This window comes from Hetaerina americana, unplaced genomic scaffold, assembly GCF_022747635.1.
Source record: "Hetaerina americana unplaced genomic scaffold, ioHetAmer1.1.p SCAF_60, whole genome shotgun sequence".
Lineage (NCBI taxonomy): Eukaryota > Metazoa > Arthropoda > Insecta > Odonata > Calopterygidae > Hetaerina > Hetaerina americana.
In genome coordinates this window covers 1278495-1296881 of record NW_027287206.1, presented here as the reverse complement: position 1 = coordinate 1296881, position 18387 = coordinate 1278495, and the positions used below count along the sequence as shown (strand labels likewise).

Below are 18387 nucleotides of genomic sequence, written 5' to 3'. Positions count from 1 at the left end.
TCCATAAAAAATCTTCCTCCCATGTTTTCCTAGACCCTGAAGTAGTTTCGTGGGGCTGTTATCAAGCCCCGCAGCCTTATTGGATTTCAATTTCCCTCATGCCCTTATTTATCATACAATCAAGTATGCCTGGGATTAAACTAACCCCAACTACATCCATATTTTCTTACTGTCTAGACATAATGGTGTAATGCCTTATTCATTTATATTCTCTGTGTATTCTTTCCATTTCTTAATGAGTCTTGGAGAGGATGCTTGATGTTTGATATGATATGGAGCGTGGTTTTGTTAAGCAGGATGATTTGCATATACTGGAGGCTTTTTAAATGTGGATATGGAGAAAGATGGAGAAGGTGGAGTGGGCATAAGGAAAACTAATGAGTAAAGACTAGGCTAGGGGAGGAGAGAGGATTGTTGGGAAAAATAGATGCTCAGCATGTTGATCGGCAGTGGGATGTTGAAGACTGTGATAGAGGGGAGAATATTAGCCAAGTGAGGAAGGGGCAGGAATAGGATAGGGATGTTGAATGGGATGAAAGGAGGAAGGAAGTATGTGGAGATGAAGAAGGTGTCATTATAGCGTGGGATGGCAATTTGTGTTTTGTAATTGAGGCTAAATTGTATAGGGGTGGTAATTTTGTGTCCTTCCAAACGATTATAATATGCCATGGTACTACTTTTAACAAATTCAAAGAAACTGGGAGATGCTCTGTGGCTTACCTGGCTAAAGCACTTGGCCGGACATTGTGGGCTCTGGATTGGAATCCTGGTCAAGAAATGATTTTTATGCATAAAATTTATTGCACTTGTGTATTACTGTAAGTCTTGGTAACCCATATCTCTTCTGTGTAGTAATATTTTTTGCATTCCTTGCTTTTAATACAGGCTCCTGTTTGGATTCAAGATTGCCGTGTCACTATGTGCCAAAGTTGCACTTCGGAATTCACTGTCACATTTAGACGTCATCACTGCCGAGCTTGTGGAAAGGTAGCTATTTAAAATCCTTTTTTAAGTAACAGTAAGGTGTTCACTGCATGGAGGAAGTGGGATAGTCATGAAATTTTGATATGTAACCGTATTGCAGATACAGTTGTCACTCTCTTTGAGGCCTCTATCCAGTTAATCTTGTCTGTGTTCTGGAAGAACAGGCCGATCACGGATGTCGACCGATTGCTGTGGTGCATACTAGATCAGCCATGCTCACGCCTTGTTTCAGATTTTGAATGATTTTACGTTTAATTTCTCCTGTAATGTTTTATTTTTATTCTTTTATGACTTTCTTCTTACGGATTTTTTCGTGTTCAATTTTAAAACTATGCACAATAAAGTATTAAGCTTTGCACAAAAAAATCTCTAATAATATGTTTGAAAGCAAGTTGGAAAAATGTGTGATCACTAGTGACGTAAAGATGCTATCAGAATGAGTGCTAAACACAAACTGCTGTAGCAGGCACGGAGCAAATGGGAGAATTCCCCTCTCCCTGTTACTTGTAATGAGAAAAGTCACTCATTAAGCAAGTTGTTTTCGGGACCAATATTTTTGCCTGTTACGTGAATTACTCTGAAAAAAAATTACTCTCACCCTGTTTTACTGTACTCCAGATTTTTTTATTGCAGTCAATCATTCATCTTGTAAATGCTATGGATGCACAACTTTACACTGTATTATCTTATTGTATTGTGGGAACGAGTGATTATTGTTTAAAAAAATAGGCAGAATCTATGGTCTCTTCAAGTCATTTTGGATGATTAGTGATACCTTGATGAATCCTCTAATTTTAACATTTATTTGCAATTGTATTTTTCTCAGGTTGTGTGTGGAAAATGCTCAGCCAACAGAGCCCCTCTTCAGTACATGAAGTTTCAAGCTGCCAGAGTCTGTGATGAATGCTTTGAAAGCCTTCTGCGAGGTAATACAATATTGGGTTTTGTGGCATTTTATCCTACTGCGTTGTTAAAACCAAACCCCTACATCATCCATAATCTTTGAAACCTGGGCTTGGGTAAAAATATCATGTAGAGTATATGTTTTGCTGAGGACATTGACCTGGGTGCTTATTTGGGCTTATTGGTAAGTGATACCTGGCCATACTGCTTTAGGTGAGCTAATGAACTTCTCTTTCATGGCTAATTAACTAGAAATCTTTTGCCGTGGTTTGTCTTCTTTGGAAAATTTAATGTATTAGTTGTCGTCTCACGTGATTTGTTAAAGAATCTCATTCTTAGAGAATTTATGAAGCCTGTGTAGACGTATGGATTAAGTACCGAGCACCGTATTTAATGTCTAATGAGAACACATTTTCCCTTCAAATGATAGCCCAAAAATGATTCTTCATTTAATGTGTTAAATTTTGGTCATTGTCAAAATAATGATATCCATTTAACTTTTACCCTGATAAGAAGAAGGAATAGAAGAATGAAAAAGTTTAAACTATGCCTCTTAACTCCGGTCTGCATACATCCAGTTCTAATAATATTAATGATGTTTTTATTTGCTTGAAGACCACACCATAAAATGCATGACAGCTATTAGATGCGATAGTTATTATAGTTTCATAATTACTTAAAGTAGATTGATGAAATCATAGGTATAGAATGTACAAGCAATCTCCGTGACATTAATGATCTAAACATTGAAATTAGAGTATGAAAAAATAAATTTGGCATGATCTAAATAGAGGAGAATAAGTTTTGAACAGCAATCATGCACCTTGACATGTGATAGAATTTTTTCAAGGGAAACATGTTCAATTTTTTTTTGAAAGTGCTGACTGCTGCCGTCTCATTCACTCCATTGTGTAGCTGGTAGCATCTTCTTTCAGCTGTGGCCAAATTTGAACTTATCATTATAGGTTTAAATTCCTATTTTGGTCATGGGTGACAGATTTACATTTTAAGTTTTTAAAAAAGTAGATTTTATTCTTAAAACTTTGATATCTCATGAAGTAATGATCGAATTGGCATAAAAGAAGAATTTCTTGTGCAAACATTGAAAATCTAATTATCTGACTATCGGATTGTAAAATTTTTAAATATATTACATATGTATGTAACTGTTAGATAGATGGATGACAGTACAATAAGTAATTGGAAGAGTCCAACTTCGCATTGACCACCCTTAACTGTTGTGCTAGAGTCAGTCAATCCCTTTAGACAAACACTCAGGACAGAATATTTACCTTTCAAATTGTTTATACAATATATGAAGCGTCTGCCATATTTTCATGGATTCTCAACTGCTGCCGGAGTCACAGGAAGAACTTTTCAAAATTCTTTGAAAAATGGTAATTTTTCAGAATAAAAGTTCAATTTCATAATGCAAAAAAATAACTTAAGAAAATAAAATTAAAGATGTGGTGTTGTGGCAAAGCAAAATCTCATAGCTGCAGAACTATCATAATGTTAAATGACCATATTATTATTATTAATAATATTGTTTCACCCCTCTCCATGCTGCTCTGGTTATGAGCCTTAGTTAGAAGAGAGTGTTGTGAAAGCCTTCAATGGACCTGTGTTATATGTACAGTGGAACCTCATAATACAAGTATAGTCTGTTCCATGATCTGTCTCGTAAAGAAAAGCACTCGTTTAGTGAAACAGCATTTTGCTTATAAAATAATGTATAATATGATAGTACGTTCTATGCCGAGCAAAATTTTGCGCAAGGTTAAATCAAATAAAATTATGTACCCATTGTTTAGGATTGTGGATCACGTTCACCTATTCTGCTATCATGTAATGATGCAACCAGGAATGCAAACTAAAATTCTAAAAGCAAAAAAAGAATGAAAAACATTGTTAATTATTTATGATATGGATCTAATTCCTTTTTAATAGATAGCTGTCTGGAGACATTTGTTTTTGCCGATGCTTCAAAATGTTGTAAAAAAGGGACTCAGAATGATCGTTAAATAAATTTATGATGTGCATCACCATTACCTTAATAGAGCAATGCCTTGTATGCATGGTAGTTTGCAAAAGTTCCATTATTTCCACATCTCATTTAGCCTGCTGTTTTTGACTTGATACTTTTTGAAGGCTCGTGGAGTTTCTGATTGATAAACAAGAAGAGGTATGATTTTCAAATAGCCAAACATATTTCTGTAAAATAACAAAGTGAGATGGCCCTTCATTTCCTTGTGGTCAGGCACTGCATTCTCTCCTACTGTTATGTGCACAAATATAGGTTTGCTTATGCATTTTCTTCCTGAAGAGAACCATGTCATCACAATGAGAAACATGTTAAGGGCAGGTAATCCTCAGAATCTTTGAGTTTCTTTAAGTCACTGATGAATTTCTATGCTGCCTTTGACTCTGAGCTTACTGCTTCACCGTGCCTCACAATGCCGTGGATGGTGGTTCTTCTCGTTGACTTCTCAAACCATGCACGGCTCCCCTTAATTACTTGTTGGGCGATTTATAATCTGACATCTTATTAACAGGGTCGGCAAAAATCACTTTTCCCATCTAAAAAATTGTATTCTTATTGATGGTGTAGAATTGTGGTTGTATTTTGTTTATGCATATGAGAAGCAACCTTTCGACATCATAGAGAATACGTAACCACATTGTAGATACTGTTGTCACTCTCTTTGAAGCAACTATCTCCTTAGTCTTGTCCATATTCTTGAAGGAAAGGCCTATCGTTGATGTCGACCTATTGTTGGCGTGAGTACTAGATCATCTGCACTCACACCTTGTTCCTGATTTTCAATGAATTTTCATTCCTCTTGTTATTTTTTACTTTTATCTTGTGGCTTTCCTCTTATGCATTTTTATTTGGGTTCAATTTTAAAAATATGGCCAAAATATCATTAAACTTTGCACAAAAACAGCACTAATAATGTTTGAACACAAGTTAGGAAAAATTTTTGATCTTCAGCGATGCAAAGATTCTAGCAGATGGAGTGCTAAACACAAACTGAAATAACAGGCGCGGAATCACTCCGATAATTGCCCGCTCCTTGTCACCCTTTATGTGAAAAGTTACTCATCAAGCCAGTTGATTTTGGGACCAATATATTTGCTCATGCGAATTTCTTGCTGTGCGGGTTGCTCGGTAAGTAAGGTATATATCCCTTGGAAATTCCAAGAATTGGTGCCTTGTATAATATGAATGGGTGTACCATAATTTTCCATGCATAATATACATGTTTTTGTCCTGAAATATCATCAAAAGGATAGGGTGTGTGCACGATAACACCAGTATAATTTGACAAGTTTAATATTTTTTTGTTGGGTAGTAAAGTATGTTTTTAAGTTTATATTGTAAGCCTTTATAATTTTAAATTTGCATGCTTTTTTATTTTAAATAATCACCATAATTACAGTAGTGACAGTAGTCACATTATTTAAATTGTCTGTAAAAGTCTTTGAATTGAAAGTTAGTTATTTTCTTGTGGCCCAAAAAGTCCATTGATTTCGCATTCATCAATTGTGTATATTTTGCCTCTGAAATTATCACCTTTATTTTCGTCATTATTCACTTTTCTCCCCTGTCGAGATCGTTTTACCTTTGATGTGGAATGGCTGAAGGCTCTGGTGTGATGTCCTTATTGCTCTGCACATAAAATGATCAGGGTGTCATGAATGGAATGAAAAGAAAAGTTTCTTATTTTTATCTTGTGGAATCATGGGTGCATATGTAACATCCATGATTATACTGGTTGCATATTATGTGTGGAAAATTATTGCATAATGGGGTTTGATGGTTAATTAGGATTAAATATCCCAGATTTCAAGAAACTGCGGGAGATGCCGCGACAGTAACTTTTAACAGAGTCATCTGCTAATATGCATTTAAATATCCCAGCTTATAAATTAACATGTTTTAGAATAATTCCAGTAATTTCACAGCCAATTGGGGAATTTGGATGGTGATGCATGATCAATTATTCTCTTCACCTGAAGTATTCCTCTAATGATATTTACCTCACTTGTTGTTGGGCATTTTTAATCACATCCTCTTAGAGGTGATCCAGAGTTTTACCAGAAGATGGCATTTCCAATGAAGTAGTCTTTAAACCTAGGGCATAATAGAAAATCCACAATCAGCATTAAGTGTGGGAAATGGTTCCAAGGAATTCCAGGGCCAATTTCTAAATTGGGGAACCCAAGGCACTGGAGAGTGTTTTCTCTGTGTTTGGTGTGTCACCCAGAAGATGTATTTTTGAAGCCACTGTTCAGAACTTGAGAACTTCTACAGACCCTATCATTTTATATTGTGTATGGCAATGTGTCTTCCTCTCTGATCTGCTGGCTGAAAATATGGAAGCTCATCTGCAATAGAGCCTCAGGGTTGACCATATATGGACTAGAGGCTATTGTTCACTTGATAGAGTATGAGTGAAAAGATGTCTCATGTGATCCAAGAAAGTGAAGATTTAATTTCATGCATTTCTTAATTCATAAAGATGGGTTAGTTATTTTGTGTTTCACAATTCGAATGTTGGTATTATTTTCATTTTGAAGATTTTGAGAAGAGCACACAAGAAGCCTTTGAACGTGAGTTTGGCCTTGCTGGCGCCACATATGGGAACATCAGAGCCTCATTTAAAAAGCTTGGGCAGCCTGCTGCGGGTAAAAAAATAAAATATGTGCCACAGCGTCTGAAAGAGGTAGGACACATGGAGAAGAACCATTGTTATCATAACCTTATTGTGTTCTAAGTTCTTCTGCAGTAACTTATTTTTAAGGCGGAAATGGACCTTTGAGGATAGCTTTATACTTTCTCCTTTAAAAATTGCCCTGTAGCTAATTTGCCTACATGCACTAAAATGTCGGTGGCTAAGATGTGGAGTTTTTTGAATGAATTTTTGTTTATGCTGGTTTAAATTTTTATTTGTAATGCCTGAAGTGACTTTGAAAGAATCCCATTTCTCTCCGGATTGGAAACTTAAAGTTGAAAACTTATATTTTCCTATCATCAAATTGTTAAAAATGTTTGCTAAAATTGAATTAACAAGCTTTTATTTTCTAAGGCGTGGGTCTGCTGGGGGTTCTTTAGTATTTTATTCTAACCCTTTAGTCCCTTTTAAGGCCTTTTGTGAATGCTTTCTTAGATTTCCTTTTAAAATAGTGTTTTGGCTCCAAGAGAAATTATATTTACAGTTTGACTGTCACTGATTTGAAGATATTGTAAAATGCAAATATTTTGTCACATGTAGAAGCACTGGTTATTATGTTCTAAATCATAGCCTTTATTTTAACACTCTTGCATAGAAATTGGCTTGGAATTGTAAGAAATATTGACATTTAAGGCAAATATAAACAAGCATTAAGATTTGGTGATGTATCTTAAGTTGTGCTAAAATGAAAACATTAATAACCTTTTGCTTTGAAAGGTTTTTTTTCGGTTTGCTATACTTGTGTTCATTTAAAAATTTATGCAAATGAATACATCATTTCAAGATGAACATTTTGCCTGAAAATCAATGTTCCTGGAGTATAACAGTGCATACTGTACGTGAAGGTGGAATTGCAACTTTTGCAGAACTGAACATTGTCTTTTTTATTCATTTATGCATCATAACCTCTGACCGCAGTTTAATTTATTCCTTTTCTAGGTTTGTGCAAATGATACAGGTTCCCAGATGTCAGGATGGCTGCAGTACAGATGTCGAAAATCTTGGAAAAAAATGTGGTTTGTTCTTAAAGATCAAGTTCTATATGTTTACAAAGCTTCTGAAGATGTAGTGGCATTGGAAAGCATTCCCATTCTTGGATACCAAGTGCTTATTCCATGCGAGGTGGGTTACTTATGTTTAAAAATTATCTTAACATGAGTTTCATAGGATAAACTCAGACAGTTTTCAGAGAGTTCAATGTCTAAGCAACTGGCATGCTTGAAATATTTCCTATTACTCTTTTTCCTTTAGTAAGTGACAATGTATTGTTTCTCTTATGCTAATTTATTACCTCTTAATTTTCCATGACAAGGTTTAGAAAAAAACCTAAACAGACTTAATGAATAAATTTTTATCCATAAGTATTAAGGTTTTTTAAGAATTTAAATAAGTGATTTTTTTGGTTTATAAATTTATTTATAGCATTCGTTTTTGTGAAATAACATTCCAGGTGGAAAATGTGAAACAAGAGGAAAGTGAAAATGGTTTAGCTTTTAGCCTCACCCATAAGGGAAAGCAGTATTTGGAATTCCAAGCTGACAACATTCATTCGTCAAAAAGGTTGGTAAAGTATGCTCTCTCTCTTGCTTAAATGTCGTCACCTTTTTTGTGTCAAAGTAACTCAACTATATTTGTGTCCTTTATATAATAAAAAATGACAATTCAATGGAGGTTCGTCAGCTGACAGCATAATTGATTTTCTCTCCAATTTTATTCTTTTCTCCTTATTCTAATGGCTGAGGAATATCCATCTTAACTATTGCTTACCACATATTTTGGTACTCTCTTAGCTCGCATAGTGTAAATATCGTGGACTAGACTAGGGTTAACACTTGAAGTGCCAGAGTGATTTTTTTCACTGCCTTTGGAATTCTAGTATTTTTTGTCCCTTAGCCAATGCTTGGAGATCTTTGATATTTAATGACTTTTATTTTATTCTAGTCTTACATACACATTTGAAATCAACATTCTCTTGATGTATTAGTCGATAGAATATTTGTTGATATATCTAAAAGCACCAATTGACTGCTGTCATTAAATCTCAACAAATCAATCTTCATATTTATTCTATATTACTAAAAACTCATTGTGGCAATAGTATTTATTTGTATTAGTTATTAACATTATAAATGAACAAGATTGATGTATTATTCACGTAAAATTTTAATTGTTTTGTTATTATGAAAAGATATTCCAGGTTCAATGGTAGATTACATTTTCAGACATCTTAATGAGCCTGTTGAACTGCAGAAACACATTTTAGGCAATACTTGTTGAATTCTCCCATGATTATAAAAATTAAATACTTTGTAAATCTTTATTAAAATAGAACAAAGTTTTAATTGAATGAGCTGTATTGTATCAAATATGCTCATTCATCGCTTCCATTATACTTGCTATAGGACTCCCCTTCTTCCTGGCTTCCCCTCTGACCTTCCCTCCTATGACAGTGTTTGGAATTTGTAATCATAATCAGACTTTGAAAATAATACCATGCACTGAAACGTAGGTTGGTCAGTGAAAACTTTTCATGTTGGTTTCAGTGTTTAATCTTTCATTCTAACTTCAAAGAGTATATGCCAAGTACATTACATCATGGTGCCATTTTATTTTTAGGGTTGCCAAGCATCCTGTTATTCTTTGTGCTCTTCATCTCTTGTTTATCCTTGCAAAATCAGTCATTCTATCACTGCTAATCACAAAGGAAAAGTTCCGTGAAGAAATAGTTGAGGGTAGCAGTTGATGCTGCACCTGTTGACTAGCAGCTCGTCCAGACCAAAACCATGAGTAGGTTCACATTGAGCATATCTAATTAGGCGAACAAATATGAATTCCATATCTAAATGTTGGCTGGCATGTATGTATTTTAAATACGTTTTTGGTGGATTTTGATGTCTGCAGAATGATGAGTTTGGCCTGCCCAATGAAAGTTTCCCGGAAAACAGTGCACTATGTCTGTGGAATCTGGGCTTAAAGTCGGGGCAAAACATTTGTGGATGTGCTTCTCATGTCTCTGCCTCTGGGAGGAAAGCGGAAAGAAACATTTCCATTATTTGTGGAATTTCCATTATGAACGGAATCTGAGATGTAGTTCCCAAAATAATTTCGACATCAAACCATTAAATATGAATATTGTTTATGGCACCCACCAAAGCATGAAGACCTGGCAATGACATGGTAGGAGCGAGTGAAAAGAATAAGATTGGATATGAGAATATAAATAGGTAATGAAAAAAGTACATCAGAGTTGATAGTTGCTTTGTGTCTCCACAAAATACATTGAGGGGTTTAGAGACCTCAATGGCAAGGATGTAGAGGATGCATAGGATGCACTCACATGTCATTATGGGTGGGCAGAGGAAGCCTTTGATAGTGCACTTCATTTAGCTGGGAGAAACACATTGTGACACAGAAAAGGGCTCACTTTTCAGTAAGTTAGCCAGGGAGAAATCATTGTGAAAGTAGAGGGATCATTGCAAGGAGTACACCAAATCAAAAAAGGTGTGAATCAAACAGCAAATGCCTGCACTTTCCTCGTCAGTCATAAGGTATAGAAAAATAAACAGGCACAGTCTTGTCCTTGGCTATGAGTTGACCATACCAGGTTGCTTCTCGTCAACTGCCATAAATTGAGAAATATCTCCAAATTTAGAATTGTAAATAGCAGACTAAGATTAAATGACAAGGATTCAAAAGTTTGAGGGACTTGAAGGAATTGTTGTATATCAAGGGAAAAAATGTATTCCTTGGGGGTAAAATTGATGTTTTGCAGTGAAAATGGAAACATAATGACAAAATGTTATGCAAGCTTAAAATATTATCACTCCCCAAAAATTCTGCAGTAATCTTAAAAAAAAAAACAAATAAAAATCAAATATGACCACTCCATGAATTTCTGTCCTTTTTGCTGTGGCGCAAGGAAGATTTAGGATGTTATAATAGCTTGTTGCATCCTGAGAAATGGTTCTGCCCATTGCTATTCTTATAAAGTAAATGGGCAATATATAGCTAACAGGATATATTCAACCTCTCATGAGTTCCTACCCCTTCTGACAAAATAATTATTTTTACTTGTGCTGTCATTGCTGACAAATTGCAATACTATGTCCTACAAATGCCACACACACACACACACATACACACATGAGTATCTTGAGTTGTTCATGGACAATTTAGCAGTGTGAAGAGCCATTGCTAATGTACATTTGTTGTATTAATTGAAAGGAAATCTTTAATTTTTCTTATATGATTTCATGTTTGTGTATTCAAGGTGGATTACTGCTATGCAAGAAGCAACAGTATTGAAGTGAGCCCATCACTTATTCACCCTCTGCTAAAATGCATTGTGCATTATTTGCTACAATCTTCTTTGATTACTTGTATACTCAAGTAATTTAAATCTTAACCAATCACATAGGCCTCTTTTGAATGATTTTTTTCTGAAGATCAAATTTTTAAGTAACAGCTTTGTCTTCCAGTTTTATTGTCTCTGAATGTTGTTGAAGAAGATTGCACATATGTTTTATTATAAAATGTTTTCCCAAAACTGTTGTAATTTGTGATTCTCTATTTATGGATTTTTAGTAATGCTTTTATTAACATATAAGCAGTGAAACCTCTTCATACCAATGGTTCTATTTAAATTTGATAGTGTAAAAGGATGTTTATTTTAACTCTTTGACACCCATTGAGTGTTGGCAAATGATTTGACTATCTTTTTCAAACAGGCAACTGTAAGCCATTTTCGTCCAATGGTATTTTTTGTGCTTTTAGAAGTTTTTGAAGGACCTGCAAGGTAACCATGATGAGCCGAACATGTTTACTACTCTGTGAATTTTCTCTCTCTCTTATGAATGAAACGTCTAGTAATTCTATTAATTTGTGTGATTTGAATTATCTGTGATTAAAATATGAAATCATATTGATAGTAATTGGCAATGAATGGTACAGCTATACTCCTTTTAAGGATATTTTTAGGAATAAATGTAAGCCAAAGCTGTTATAGATTATTGCACTGTTAAGGATATTTTGTTGGTATTAAGGAGAAATTTGAAACAATTACCAATGTTTTTACTACAATCAAAGCTTTTAAAAAGGGGATATTATGCAGCATGCATGTATTTCCATAAATTTGGCAAATTTTGGAAAATCAAAATGTGTAAAAATATTTATTTTTTAAATATTCAGGATGCTACAAAGGATGTGCTATTAATAGAGATCTCAAAAAAGGGTAAGCATGGTTGCAACCGAAGTATGTGATTACATAAAAAATTTTATGATTCCTTTTTTCACTAAATTAGGAGCCAGATTTCAATACCATGCTACAAATTCTGGGCAGTGCCCTATTTTAAATAATGTATTTTATATTATATTTTACTTATTATTTTTTCCTGTTAATATTCTAGTATTTAGCATCAAACGTGAATGTTATTATATAAACTATGATGAGTAGTATTGAAAGGGGCTGTGCATCTCTTCGCATTGTAAATGTCTGTACTCTAAATGTTTTATACAGATATTTATTAACTCTCTATGTGATTTCTCTCATCCCATACATGCTCTACACCATTTAATGGGAGGATATTTAATACTTATGTTGTATCACCCTTTTGTAATATACTCCTTGCCGCTGGCTACATAAGCCCAAAAATTGCTCCATCGTGTCAAATTCAAATGAGGATAGTGTAGCTGACAAATTGGGGCATTTGTTCTTCCAGGAAGCTAACCAAAGAGTAATTTAACAATGAATTTTAAAAGTAGCCCTGAACGTGAAATGTTTGGTTATAGAATGAAGGGTTCTGGTGTCACGTCTTGGTGATATCTAAGCGAAACAGAAGCTGGGTGATTTTCTGGGTATCAGATATCCCTTGGGAACCTGGCACAGGGAAAAAAACTGTGTCCATGCCCTCTTTAACTCGCACCCTGTTGATGTATAAATTTCACACATCCCATACAAGGGCTCACTTTTGGGGGAGGACGCTCAACCCTACACTCCAAAGCAACCTCTGGGTTGATTATTGGAGTTGAAATTAAAAGTTGAATTGAACATTTTAAGAATATTATGGTGGAAAAATTTTAGTGTGCAAGTATTCAATACAATTATGTGTGTTGAATGTTATGCAAAATTTTTAACTTTTTATATCAAGTTACTGTTAATGTGCAATAGGGAAACGTGTTTTAGAAGATAGTTTCCTTTAATTCCCAGTTACTGAGGAAATCAGAGAAGGACACTGAACTTACAGTTTAGTCACATGTGGACTTCATTGGTATTATAATATTTTGTAAAGTTATTAGCAACCCTATCAATAAATATCACATGTTGTATTTGCAAGATATCATTAATATAAGAATTACCTATTTGTTTTGGTCCCACAACAATCCTCGTATCAATTAACAATGCCAAGTTTTGTGGAATTGAAAGTTGAAATTAAATTGTAATACTTTCTTATATTCTACTACTATATTCTAACTTACTTGCTCTCTATGAATTGGTGTATTTTCATTATCTTCCCCAAGTTTTTGTTAGCTGTTCTGTTTGAGTTCTATCTCAAAATTCCTGACTGGAAGTTTCTCCACACGTTGTGTTGTTGAATGGATCTGAGTTTAATCTTTTTGCAATTGGCTTTTGACATAATTTTGATAATAATTATTTATGATGGGTAAGGCGATCTTTTTGATCTTTTGACACTTGGTGTGGGCAAAGCACCATTGTGTGGTTTTGGAAATTTAGTGGTTGATGGCTGTACAATGTTTATTTTTGAATCTTAAAAATGTCAAAATACATATACTCAGGATGAAAATCTCATATTAGTGTATGCTATCATTAACATATTGCATATGCTATTTCAAAAACTAGATTTTGTAGCATTTTACTTTCATTGGTAATGGTTCTAGATTCAGATAAATTTTGACCTTCTGTTTCTGTCTTCATTTTCAGTATTTACTCTTTTGGAGAATGGAATTACTATGTTTTCTCTATCCTTGATTTTATGGTCTCTTAGTCTCTCAGTTGTTGTCAGGTACTCATGAGAGAGAGGTCCCAACACCAATTATCTAAAGTGCAGCAAATATAGAGATCCCGTCACTAGAATGGTTAGGAGACATGCCAATATCTATCGGTGGTTGTCTCTCTCTCATTAGACAACAGAGAACAATGTGTGTGTACAGAGCTTCAAAGGCGATTTGATTCCAGATAAATTAAATGTTTGAGACAGTTTTGCAGTGATCTAATGAGAATTGATTAATAAAGATGTCAAAAATGGGTTTAGCTCGTCTGACATTTCGTCCAGCTGATTTGGGCTCACTTATTCTGGTGGATGAATTTTAATTTTGTACTTTCACTTCACAAGCAATTCCAAATTTCAGATTACATAAACTGCTGTATAAAAGCAAGATTTTGTGGTTGAATAATTTTTTCCTCCGTTGGCTCCCGATCTCTAATTTGAGAGATAACTGCTGTGATGGGTCAAACGTATGCCAGCTCAGAGTCCTCAGGGAAAGTTCACCACCTTTTATAGTTGCTTGCTATATGCATAATAATATCTATTGCTGATCATTCAATTTGAGAAAAATCATTGTGATTTTTCTGAGAAAGATTATTCAATCCTCACACACATCTTTAGTGTTAGTGGCCAATTGATTGAACTTGCACATTGAACATATGGTTTTATGGGTGAAGTGATGTTAAATTACTTTTCAATAATCATTAAAATTGTTATTTTTTCCCATTTATCAAATTAAAAATGATTGACTTGAGAAATTCATTGGTGTACTGGAGAGTTAACCTTTCAACTGTTCCTATCATATATGCATATCTGATTTCGGTCTGCATCAATATTTTTTATTTCATATGCATAATGTTTTCTAAGCAATATCATTCAATTTATATACTAGATAAAATCAATTTATTTTAGTGAACAACTAATTAGAAATCTGCCAAGGCATTGAAAATTTAGTGGTTTTGCAAACTGGCAGTAATTTCCAAAAATTATCATGATAGGATACAAATGCCTGTTAGTGATATTTTGTTTTTTCTTTTTTGGGAATTTATTGCAAACTACAGGAGGTAGTATTATGGGGTATATTTACAAAGCGAAATAAACCTGGGTGTATTTCGTCTTGTAAATGTACTCCTTGGTTCATAGTATGACAAGATATGCATTTTTAAATCAGCTGTTTTCATTTCACATCATTTCAAAATCTAAATGAAATTCAATGCCTTAGTTTTTGTCCTACGAAATCATTCCCATTGTATGCAGTCTCATAATTGGATTGATCTAATATTGGATAATTTCACACATGTGCATGTATGTGCTGAGACTCCACATCCACACCAGGGCAAACATTTTGCACCAGTGGGCAGGCACAAACACCGGACACATGTCCTATAGGTTGTTGTTTCATTACTCATGAGATTGAAATTTAGAACTTCTTTTGGATTTAGCAAGACTGCATTCCATTTTTAAATGTCTATTTAATCTTTCAACTAAAATTACTTAAATTGGATGTTTTCTTTTCCCTGCAAATTGAATTACAGTAAACTCAATTATCTGTTCCAGTGACTGGCCAAGGGTGCACAATTATGTAAAAAAAACATGGATAGTCTTTCGATGAGGCTCCCTCCCCTGCCATGCCACATCAAAATAAATCAACTCGCTGATAATGTACTGCCAGCCACCAATGAGTTGATCCTATTTGCCTTAAAATTTTATGACAGAAAAGGACCCAGGTGGAATCCTTGGTCTGTGTATCCACATTTGGTTGATCCAAATCCATCCATACCATCCAAACTTCCATTGAGGTTCTTGTATCCATGAAAACCTCTTATCACTTCACATCCAATTGTGATTTCATTCCAACATTTCTTCCAGGCTTATCCTCCACTATTCCCTGCACCTTTGAAACATTAAATACACCATCAATAAGTGGCATACTCTTCCAATGGAGACAATGTTTTCACTCTCGACCACAGGCATCTTTAGCACTTCTCACCTACCGAGTTCTTCGTGAATGCATTTACTGACTGTGGGAGCAGTTTTTGTCTTAAACCTGTCATAATAAGTTTCCAGATTCATCCAAGTGCTTCCAGGTGCACAATGGTAGTGAATTGGTATATTAGTCATCATCGGTCCTTGGAAGGAGCACGTCTCCCCATCATGCATAACCACAGCAAAAGAATCTCTCCCTCCCTCTCCAAGTCTTATGCCTGGGAGCTTATTTTTCATTTTCCACAAAAAGTGAGCATTATGGTAGATGCTTCCAGTGGAAGTTGCAATGTGAAGATCAATCCTGTCACCAATATTGGCTCTAGAATCATCACCTTACAAGCTCACAGGCAATAGTTGACACCATCTTTGTTTCACTTCCAATAGAAAGAAGTGTAGAAGCACACAAAATTCACCTTCATCCACCAAAGAATCAATGAAAAGCTTGACTCTCTCTCGCTGGATTGGTCTTGACAGAGGAATTTCTTTTGTTTGAATCATGAGAGCAGCTCAGTGTCAAGATTTGGATTGGCTGATTCTTTCATCAACTTTCTTTTCAATACCCTGGAGCGCATTGTCACAATCAAGAATGAACATGATAGAGTTTCATGTATTGTTGATGACTTCCACAAACTCTTTTGCACCCTCTCTCCTAATTATTCTGCAAAACTTTTTGCTGCTTGACCTGTGTGCAAACAGCTCTGTTTTACCAATGGTACATACTTTTTCTTTTTGTAGTCATTTCCCACTTTCAATGCACTTGAAAAGTGTTAACTACTTGCTGGACGTCCCCTTACTTCATCTACATCTACATCTACATAATACCCCGCAAGCCGCCGCAAGGGCATGTGGCGGGGGGTGTTAGGTCACCAACCGTAAAAACGAAAAATACCACATGCAAAAAACAACACGGAAAATTACACCCCAGCAGCGCACACACTCATGCAAAACTCCCTCCATCCAATACTCATGCAAACACATACACCGCAAAACAACAAAAAACTGCACCCCAGGATACAGCAGGAAAGCCATCCTACAACGCGCAAGCCAGGACACAACAAGCAAGAATGTGAAACATCACTACCACATGAAAATGCACCACAAAACACTCCACCCCCCAAAGAGACAGTAAAAGGAAGGGAATGCGACCCAACGTTGCAGGTAGCAGGAATTTCCCCCCGCCGGGAGGGAAGAGGGACTGAAAGGGAAACTTAAAAACAGATGAACAGAACACGAATGATGTCATGCGGAAAGAATGGGTTATTACAACAAAACACATAAGGTTAGCGGAGGAGCATGCATTTAAGTAGAACTAATCATTTTTTAGACACTGAGGGTGGCAAGTGGAATTTTTACTATCTATAACCCTACAGTTGCTATCCCGTATTGTCCGTGGGAAGAAGGAGTCCTTGAGTCGGCTAGTCCTGGCATCTATTTCCCGAATTTTATATACATGATCCAAGCGACCAATGTATGTAGGAGTACGAATAATCTGCGACACCTCGGTGCTGAAACATGCGGATCTGAATTTATTTAATAATTTCAGTCTTGCATTGAATCGTCTCTCTTCTAATGATTCCCACCCCAAATCCATGAGCATTTCGGTAACGCTTTGCGTTTTATCGTAGGAATTTTTTACAAAATGGGCTGCCCGGCGTTGAACCTTCTCAATTTCCCGAATGAGACCTTTTTACTACTTTATTTACTATTACTTAAGCAATGGAGTCTGCACAAATGAGAATGAAGTATACAATCTCTTTTCGCAAACTAGGGAAAACTGTGAAAAATAGGTAGGGATTATGGAGATGAGTGGCATTGACTTCCTCTGCTTTGCAGTCACTTCGGGGCCCTGATTGCCTGCAACTGTTGTGTGAGGGGGAGGAAAGGGCACTCATTTTGGGGTGGGCTGAAGGAGACTGTAGAATAATGCTCAGAACTCCCCAAATAACATCACTACTGTGTCTCAGCAACTTAGTATCTCTTATGCATACAAATCCTATTAATATATGTGGCCCTATCCACAACCCAGTTGATCGCGTATGGATAATTAGGAGTTTACTGTATGGAGACAGCATAAGTCTGTTCCTTCTAGCACCGTCAAATACATAATTTAGCTTTTGGTAATAAAGCAAGTCATTTGCAGAGATCATAATTACCAAATATCAGATATGCTATTATAAATGTAACTAACTCAGTAAAGCTGATTCATTTTTATGTTCATAAAACAGCCAGCTGCTGAACATGCAGCTGCTGAACATACACCATGTTGTGGCAGGTAGCTGTGGTTCATATTAAAACTTGGATAGTATAAGGATTGGAGGTACATACATTAAAATAATATTTAATGATTCCTCTGAATTTCTACGGTTAACATATAAATGGTATATCTGTTCTTTCATGACTAACCTTTGAGTATATGGAAGAGCATGATAATTCATTTTCACATTACATGCTTGCAAGAGATTAACATTTACTTGCATTTTAATACAGTTTTTAACAGGGAAGTACAGTTTTTTTTAAGAAGAAAAACAATAAATGTAATTCATGTTAAGGGTAGCTACTAGTCACTAATTGACCTAGTCCATTAGCATTGATGTGTAGTATTTAAAGTAAGCTGAAAAGTCTCCCCTGTAAATCCTTAGTGTGGCTTAGCAGAGAGATCTCCTGATGCCCTTTGCATCCTAAGTTTTCTGGATTTCATATGATTATGAGGAATATAATAGCATTTCATTGTTTGCTTTCAATTAACATGTAGTATTTGTGCAACTTAAATTCCA

General features: G+C 35.3%; 1 protein-coding gene across 7 annotated transcripts in view; it reads left to right on the top strand.

The window, feature by feature from the left end:
* LOC139695589 (uncharacterized) overlaps nt 1-16803 on the top strand; it is a 44608-nt gene extending 27805 nt beyond the window's left edge. For 3 of the 7 annotated variants that reach the window (XM_071594383.1, XM_071594381.1, XM_071594382.1), the window contains exons 11-16: nt 886-987; nt 1811-1910; nt 6472-6617; nt 7566-7748; nt 8077-8186; nt 10897-16802. In XM_071594383.1, coding sequence (XP_071450484.1) covers nt 886-987; nt 1811-1910; nt 6472-6617; nt 7566-7748; nt 8077-8186; nt 10897-10936 — 681 coding nt within the window. In that variant the 3' untranslated portion in view covers nt 10937-16802. Of the gene's footprint in view, nt 1-885; nt 988-1810; nt 1911-6471; nt 6618-7565; nt 7749-8076; nt 8187-10896 lie in introns of those variants that run through there. The other 4 variants (XR_011702330.1, XM_071594385.1, XM_071594384.1 and 1 more) reach the window with 3 other exon arrangements.
* Nucleotides 16804-18387: the final 1584 nt, after the last annotated feature.